General features: G+C 49.6%; 1 protein-coding gene across 4 annotated transcripts in view; it reads right to left on the bottom strand.

The window, feature by feature from the left end:
• Nucleotides 1-3244: 3244 nt before the first annotated feature.
• Nucleotides 3245-9038, bottom strand: part of PTPRU (protein tyrosine phosphatase, receptor type, U) — a 97540-nt gene continuing 91746 nt past the window's right edge. For 3 of the 4 annotated variants that reach the window (XM_006894925.1, XM_006894927.1, XM_006894928.1), the window contains 6 exons: nt 8836-9009; nt 7556-7696; nt 4835-4960; nt 4546-4703; nt 3547-3682; nt 3245-3307 (listed from right to left, as the gene is read on the bottom strand). In XM_006894925.1, the coding sequence (XP_006894987.1) occupies nt 3245-3307; nt 3547-3682; nt 4546-4703; nt 4835-4960; nt 7556-7696; nt 8836-9009 (798 nt within the window). The remainder of the gene's footprint in view (nt 3308-3546; nt 3683-4545; nt 4704-4834; nt 4961-7555; nt 7697-8835; nt 9010-9038) is intronic. The other variant, XM_006894926.1, reaches the window with a different exon arrangement.

The raw sequence follows: 9038 nt of genomic DNA, 5'->3' as shown, positions 1-9038 counted from the left end.
GATGAAAGGGAAATATAACAGAAAATGTGGATGAAGTGTAAACAGCCTGACCAAGATAAATGATGCTACTAAGAAGTACACTAAGAAAAAGGATGCTTTTGGTAAATACTAGGGCATATACAACTGAACAAAACAACTAAATAAGATGCATGTAGACATATGTGTAGGTATGTACATGTTCATTGTGGTGTCAGTAAATTACTTTCAAAATTGGCTTTCCTAGCCCCTGTGTTACCCCTCACTGTAGGCGTGGTCTCCAGCTACCTTAACCATGGACACTTGGTCTTGCAAATCATCAAGTTGTGGGACAAGCGCGATTTCAATACTGTGAGAGTGTGTGAAGACATCAACATAAGTATGGCAGTGTGACTTGTTAGCTTAGCCCAAGCCTGTGAACTAAGCATCCGCTTGCATCCAGCCTGGCCCGCTGCTCACCAGTTTCTGCAAAATTGGCCTGCATATCTACAATCATGTGAGTCATTTCCCTGACAGTGTCTGGAGGACCTTCCAGCAAGCCATCGAACCCAAGGAACATAGAGAAGCTGGGGAACTGAACCAAGGAGGAGATGTTGATGTTAGAAAATCCATCTTTTCTGTAAACTTTCATGAAAATTACAATAAAAATAGACTATTTTTTTTAAAAAGGAAAGAAATCATGGACTTATACAGCAGGTTAAACATTTGGGACTACATTGACTTAAGAATTCTCATAACCAGTCTGCTACTAATCTTAGCAGAATAATAAAAACATGCCTAAAACGGTATAAGTATGTATATGTATGCATATGGGAGCATATAAGCATATATCTATATATAAATACATGTATCTACATATATTCAAATATACAATAACGCACATAGAGGACATAAGCATTGACCTTCTTAAACACCTCACAGGATTGAATTACAGAATATGAAGGCTTAGGATCATGGTCCTATGTGACAATGGAGTTAACTGGCATAGTGCATAAGGTTTATGTTCTATATCTTAGTTTGATTAGTAGCATCTGAGGTCTTAAAAGCATATAAATGGCGATGTAAGATACAAGCATTGGCCTCTCCCACTGTGGAATTAAAGAGAATTAAACCAAAGCTTCAGAGAAGAAACTGGTCCATGGCATCAACAGTCTGCCTGGAACATGGCCTCATCTACTTGGAGACCAGGAACTAGGTGGTGCACGTCTATCAAAATCAACCCTTCTGACCAGGAACACAATAAATGGATCCTGATAAAATGGGGGCAAATGTGCAACAACTGCTTCAAAGGTCCAGATTTACTGCACTGAAGCTGGAGAAGTCCCTGAGACTTTCACCCTAAGACACTCTTTAAATGTTGAACCAAAACTATTCTGTGAGGTTATCTTTTAGCTAAATAACAGATTGTCTCACAAAATAAGTATCACTTGTGATGTCGCGCTCCTTTAAAAAAAAATTATCTATATGGGACCAAACAGTCAATATTTACTTCAAACCAGAGGCCAAGGGGCAGAGTAAATAGATTCCTGGAAACAGAACAATCAGAAAGGAAATAATGGGAAAGCTGACATATTGTATAAAATATAACCAAACAAAAGTTATACTGTTGTTGTTGTTGTTGTTGTTGTTATTATTAGGTGCTGTCAAGTACGACCCATAGCAATTTTATGAACAACAGATCTGAACCCTGTCCATCTATGCAATTTCTGACACACTGGAGCCTAATCACTGTAGTCACTGTGTCAACCCATCTGGTTGGAGATCTTCCTCTCTTTTGCCAACCTTCCACCTTACCAAGCATGATGTCCTCCAAGGAAGAGGCTCTTCTAACAAACTACATAGAAATGTTAAATAGGAGCTTAATTTGTGGTGAAAACTTTTAGTAAAAGTACAATAAAACATTATTTTTTTTAAAAAAAAAATTAAAGATAAAACCCTTTTGGCTGAGGAAGTGCTTCAGGGCCTAGGCAGAAGTGTACTGCAGGCCTCCCAGAACCACCACTAAAAACAGGCACCCTGAGCAATGCTCTGATTTACACCTCACTTTATGGATGTAAAACAGAGGCCATCCCAGAAGCTGAAGCCCAGGCTAGGCTCTCCCACTCCACAGGTTAGTTGGGAGAAGGTGAATGGGCTGCAGGCAGGCTAGTCAGACACGCTGGGCAGCTCTGTGGCATTCAGAGAGCACATTTATTTACAAAGCACTTTACAAACATGGGCTTATGCCTCCCCACAGCCCCCTGTGAGGTAGGTCAGTAGTCATATCTACAGTTTACTGATGGGGAAATTGAGGCACAGAATGGGGGTATGGCCTGCCCCATTTTAAAGGGAGCTTCCCATCCACCCATCATAAAACAACAAAACGAACAAAAAAGCATTGATCCTCCATCCCAAAATACGCCTTCTTCCTCCAAATTCTAGGGGTCATTTGCACCCCTGCTCTGGCACCGCCCCCTCCCCAAAGAGCCACAAGGAATTTACATCATGATTTGTTCACCATGATTTGGTGACTGGCCCAGACTGAGCAGAGCTAGGCCAGTGAAGCCTGCAGGTATGGGAAGAGGAGGCCAAGGTGACTTCATTCTGAAGAGGGTGGGTCAGGCAGGGAAGTGCACCCACGTGGGGCAGGTAGGAGCAGCCAGATTGAGGGAAGCTCAGAGCACACATCAGGGAAGCAGAAGTGGAGAGTGGCCATGAGCAGATGTCTCCAGGGCTGCAGGGGCAGAAGGTAATGGAGGGAGCTGCAGATCCCCACCAAGAAGGGCGGTCTGCATGTGAAAGCTGGCCGGTCAGGTAAGTATCCTCACGACCCTCACAGGTTGATGGGATCCTAGAGGCCAAGCCCAGTGCTATCCCACAGAGCCAGGCTGGGTGGAAACTGCAGCCCTTGGCTGGGTCACACCCATCTCTGCCAGGGGTCAAGATAAAGTCAAGGGACTGGGACCTAGGTCCCCCAGAGCTGGCAGATCTGAGTCCCTGTCAGTTCCTCCAAGCCACGCCAGGCTCTTGGCAGAGGCCAACAGAACCCTATGGAGGCGAGAAAGGGCTGCAGCCTTGCCCAAACACCTCCATGGCCGGTGACCTGCCCCAGGAAATGGTGAAGAGCCCCACCCACAGAGGAAGGGCCACCAAAACGTCCTGGAGCCTCCTATGTTGCTTCTCCTGCAGAGGCAGTGACCGAGCAGAGTTGGAGGCGCAGGTCCTCCGCGTCAGTCCTGGGTGGCCGGCCTGGCCCTGAGTGTGCAGTGGTGGCCCGGGTCAGGGGCTGCTATCTCGCCTCTAGACCTTCCAGGTACTCCAGGGCCACGTCATAGCAAAAGTGGTACTGGTCCTGGGTGGGGGAGAGGGAGAGAAGGAATCAGGAAGCAAGACTCACCCCAGTAAGAAGAGGGGCGGGGTGAAGGGGAAAGGGGACTAAGCAAGGGAAGAAGGAAAATGGGTGTGAAGTTCTGACATTAGAGAGCAGAACCCAAGACCTGACCGTGGGGACCAGGAGAGCAGAGCTGGGGGCCTTGGCCAGGCAAGTACTAGAAAGGTGCGAGCAGCTAGACACAGGGAGTGGCCCCTCACCAGGGTCTCCACCATATTGGGCTTGTAGTTGCGAAGCGTTTTGGCAGCAAAGAAAACGTCCACCAGGTTGTGACAGCGGATCATCTCCAGGACCGTGGCACAGGCACAGAAGGTGCCACTGCGGCCTCCCCCATTTCTAAATGAGACAAATGAAAAGTTAAGGGGTCAGGACTAGGAACCCAAAGGTGAAGGGAAGAGTCCGGGAGCCTGAGGCGGGGCCTAGACGCTAATGGGGCGGAGTCAGAGGCTACCAATAGGGAGGAAGACGCTGAAGGTGAAACATTCTGAGAAAGGAGGCCAGACACACCCCAAAAGTAAGACTTGGAGATAAAATCAGTACTAGAGAAGGATAAAAGGGCAGTGAGCAGGCTTCAAAGAGGAAAATGGAAAACCAATCTTAAGACGAGTTACTTCCCCTACAACCTACAGTGTGTCCACACATACACACTCCAAGTCACCCTGTCAACCTCTCTCCACTCCCTGTGTGCAGGTGTCTCTGGGGTCAGGACTCTGGCTATGGCCTCAGCCCTCTTCTTTACAATAACTTCCCCAGCATTCAGGATGCCCCAGCTGACATTGAAGGGGCTAGTGCTGAAAGCACACAAAAAAGAAAAACTGGGTACAAGGGAGTGGCTGCATCAGACATAAGTGAGTAATGAATTTATGAATGATGGCAGATGGATGGATGGATGGATTCATAAAAGAGGTATATGTATACAATAACAAAAATGGGAATTCCTTTGGCCAAAAAAGAAGCATGCTACCAGCATGGAAAGTTCTGTGTCCACAGAACTCTCTAGTTAGCAAAGTCAAAGGTAACACAGAGTACCTGCTGAAGCTGGGTTCCTGCAGGCAAGGCAAACTTGGCTGGATGAGCAGAGGCCTGGCTATTGTCTCCGTGGAGCGAGCCCAGGGGTCTGGGGTATTGGGGCTCTTTAAGGCTGGACCCGTGCCCTGGCTCCTGGCCCTCTCCCCCCTTCCCCTAGGGATGGCACTCACAGACAGTGCACAACGGTGCGTCCGTCCCCGCTCTCCGCCTGCCACTTGTCCACCTCCGCCAGCAGGTGCAGGAAGGCCTTCCTGGAGTCAGGGGTGTCCCGGTACGCGGACCAGCGCAAGAACTGGAAGTGCCGTACCAGCAGGTGCCCCTCCTGCAGCTGCAATTGTGACAGCCAGACAGGGAGAAACAAACACCCACATCACAGGAAACCCCACGCCCTTGAGACAAAGTCCTAAGCTACCCAAACCACCACATCCACCCTCACCCTGGACTCCTCAGACTGCTCACCCGAGAGATGTTCTGCACCCGGAAGACACGGGCCACCAAGTCCTCATCTGCAGTGCCTGACACAAACTCCACTTCCATGAGGCCGTACTGCTGCCGGCCTGGCTCGGGCCAGTACTGCAGACAGGGCTGAGGGATCGGCAGGGAGAAGAGAGCTGAGTGTAGCCAGGCTGGGGCAGTTATGACCACACCCACCCCCAGAGCTCCACACTTGCCCTTGGGCTCCAGGGCACCCTGGTCCACCATCGTCGCTAGACTTGCCTTCAGTGCCCCCTCGAGCACCATTTCCCCACACCTGCCCCCAGTGTATTCTTCATACATTCAGATCAACTGAGGCCAACCTTCACAGACTGCACTGATGCCCCCTGCCATGTGCCTATAAATCTGTACATTAACATTCACATATTCCTCTCTCTTTGTCTCTCTCTCTCTCTCTCTCTCACACACACACACACACACACACACACACACTCCTTCAATGGACAGGCCTCCAATAAACCCCCACCTCTGGGCCACTCTCTTCTCAATGCCTTTGCCCTTAAGCATCAGCTCAGAGTTAGGGAGGCCCTGATGCTGTAGCGACCCCACTTTTGATTCAGGACCTCTCAAGGAAACAAGATCTTCAAAGAACATCTCCCCCAAGCCATAAACTCAAGACAGTGGAAGGACAGAGGAGGCACATACATATGTGGCCCCCTCAACATACATCTGTGAGTATTCCAGCTTGGTTGGGACTGCAGCTTCTAGCTTCATTCAGCTCTGTTAGGAGCCTAAACAAGGCTCTTCTTTTCTCTGGACCCTCTAGCTACAAAAAGGTCCCCATGTCCTCTGACCAAAATCTCATAAAGAGAGGATATCACCTTCTTCTCTTTGCCTAGAGTCCTGGGAACTCCTTGCAAGTTGGCCTTTGTGTGGGCTGTTTGCTCCTCCTCCATGGATCACGTCTCCTGTACCTGCTCACTTAGTTAAATCTCTTCCTGCACATCTCAGCCCAGACATCATTTCTTCCAGGGAGCCCTCCCTGATATATTATCCCTCTGTCTGCTCTGAGATATTCCTTGTCCATACGTGCCATCAACATATGCCTTCATACTTGCTTCCCACTGGATCACAAAATCCTGGGAAGGGCTGTAACTTCTCCCTCTCTATTTCCTCATCATCTGTTGCAGGGCCTAACACGGAGCCACCAGTAGGACCCATTGGTGGAATGAATGAGCAAAACCAGTAACCAGTGAATAATGTCTAGGTAAATGTCCCTTGGTTCCCTCTCCTCCAGTCCACAGAGGGTGACCTACTTGCCACAGCTGGATTCCCTCCAGTTCCTGGCCCAGGGGCTGGAACCCACCACCCGGCAGTCTAAAGTCATGTTCACCAAGTACCTGACATATAAAGTGCCCAGGTAATGAGATATTCAGCCATTAAGAGCCTATCATGTTCATTTTACAGCAAATCTTCCTGACCACCCATCTGGGGCAGAGAAGTGGGAAAGGAGGGGTCAGAGATCCAGGGCTCTAGTCACACAGCTGGAAGGCTAGGCATCTGTACTTCCAGGAGTCCCAGCCTTAGAAGCCCCAAATGGTAATGTGGGAGGACAGAGAGACTGGCCTGGGTTATAGTCACAGAGGCAATATCTGGAAGGTCCTCAGAAGTCACTGTCACCCTCATCACTTCATGCCCACCTACTCCATACCAGCTGTAACACAGTATTAAGCATATATTATTCTCATGTAGCTTCCTGAAAGCAAGCCCTGTGATACAACTTCTTATTGCTATGTGCTCTTGAGATGCCTGCAACTCCTAGCAACCCTATGTACAACAGCTCTGAAGCCTGCCCTGACCTGATCCAGTCTCACTGACTCCGACACACCTACTCCCATTGCCCCAACTACTGTGTCAGTCCATCTCATCTGGGGTCTTCTGCTCCTATACTGTCCCTCCACCCTTCAGAGCATGATGTCCTTCTCCAAGGACTGGTCCCTCCTGGCCACATGCCCAAAGTATGTGAGATGGAGCTTCAAAATCCTAGCCTCCAAGGAAAAACTTGGTTTCACCCTCTCCAAGACAGATTTATTTGTTTTGCTGGCAGTCCATGGTATGTTCAAGACTCTTCGCCAGTGACACAACTTACAGAGAAGGAAACTGAGGCCAAAAAGGATAAATTACTTTGCCCCAAAGCATACAGTCAAAAAAGTAAAGAGGTTTGGATTTCACTCTCCCTCAGAGGCCCTATCAGAGACAGTTTAGTCAAATGACTGGAAGAGCAGAAACTCCGGACTGAGGCAGCCCAGGGTAGAGGCCACGGCTCTGCCTCCCCCTAGATCCTGGAGGGGTCATTCATCATGATGGTCTTTATTTTCTCCCCAGAAGCTTTGATCATTCTAAGGTATACCACTGTGAGTGTATAACAGAGCCCCTGACATACTGAAGTGCTCAATGGAACCTGGTGGTGCTAAACCAAAGGTTGACAGTTCAAACCTACTCAGTGGCTCCACAAAGATCACAGCTGAGCAAACCTCACAGTACAGTTCAACTCTGTCACTAGAAAGCCAGCTAGTTGTCACCCAACAGCAGCATGTGTTTGTGTTTTGGGACCCTTGTTTTACAGAGAAGGAATCAAGGCTCTGGGAAGACTGTGACTCGCATAAGGTCATACAACATAGAGGTGGCAGAGCAGGGACTGCACCCTTGAGCAAACTGGTGCCCTGGGCCAGCAGGCCACCTCACCCAGGCGGAGTTGGACTGGTTCAGCTGGTTGAGCATGACAATGGAGGTGCACCCGTAGTCGTAGACCAGTCGCCAGAAGTCGGGGGTGGTGCTCTGCAGCGGGTGCAGGGTCACAATGAAGGCCGCACTCCGTGTGTAGCTCTGCAGGGAAAGCAGGAGTCAGCCGGGCCTTGTTCACAGCCCCAGCTGCCTCACCTCAAGCCTCCACCACACACAGGCTGCCCCGCTCTATCCCTTCCCCGCCCCCCAGATGAACAGCTCTGCCCGCCCCCCCAGGACCACACTACCACTTCAGAAAGTAACAGGCACACTGAGGCCTGAACTGATTTCTCCAGTGATATAACTTCCAGAGAAGGAAATTGACCCCCAGGCCTCCAATGCACAAACCTATGGCCCCCAGGGTGGGACAGCAGTGTCTGCTCATTGCCTCTGGCCTCCTCTTCTGCTACTCCTACTACGCATAACGTATTCCCTAAACATGGGTCCCATTTCACTGCCTCAGTGGTCTTTCCTTAACTGTTACCTCCATAAAACGGCCTCTCTTGCCTCTTCAATGAAAACAGTCACACACATGGCCACCCAAATCCACATTAAATACTCTTCCTGCTTGGCTGATTTTGCAGAAATTAGCAATGCTTGATAGCCCATTACATATATACTTATTTACTGTCCTACCCTGTCCACCCCACCATGTGAAGTCCAGGAAAGCAGAGTCTTCAGCAGCCTAAACCTGCACCTAGCAGATGGCAAGGGTTCTAAGTCTCATGATCCTTACAACTCCACGGCTGACACATCCAAGATTCCAACCTACACTCATATTCAGGAAAGAAATATCCCTTCCAGTCTAGGCACAAAGGAAGGGGTTTCTAAATGGTTCCTGAATCCTCAGAACATGGTCGGAGAATATTCCACCATGGTAGGACAGGTCCAGAAGTGGACTCCAGCTCAGTCACCTCCCGAAAACTCCCTGGGTTCCAGACACAAGGTTTCAAGCTCCTAGTTCACATCCTCTCTTCTAGACACCCTGAAGTTCCTGATTTACTATCCTGAGACAGACTATCTTGCTCCTGAGCCTAGTGGGTTCAGACATCCTTGTCTGAACTCCGGGCCCAGAACTCCTTTCAAGTTTAGAATCAATAAGTCAGGTTGACTATCCTGAATAGCAAGATCACTGGGGAAAGATCACTAGGGGTAGGTGTTGCCCCATGGGCTTAGTCCCCAAGGATAGAGGTCCGACACACATCTGCTCCCTCGGCTGCTGGGCCTTCTCAAGTGCTCACGTCAGTCAGGGCCGCATTGATATAGTTGTTAGGGTCCCCATCGGTGGAGATGAGGAAGGGCAGGCAGCGGTCGGGTGGCAGGACGTCCATGCTACGGTTCTTGTCACGGTTCCGGGGCAGCAGGGCGATACTGCACTCCTCCACGTCCAGTGGTGGTGTCACTGAGTTCAGGGTCTATGAGGAGGGGAAGGATGGGAGGGTCA

The sequence above is a fragment of the Elephantulus edwardii genome, unplaced genomic scaffold (assembly GCF_000299155.1).
Source record: "Elephantulus edwardii isolate Elephantulus edwardi_28Jun2011 unplaced genomic scaffold, EleEdw1.0 scaffold00152, whole genome shotgun sequence".
Taxonomy (NCBI): domain Eukaryota; kingdom Metazoa; phylum Chordata; class Mammalia; order Macroscelidea; family Macroscelididae; genus Elephantulus; species Elephantulus edwardii.
Note: the sequence above shows the minus strand (reverse complement) of the source record. Positions and strands in the feature narration are given on the sequence as shown.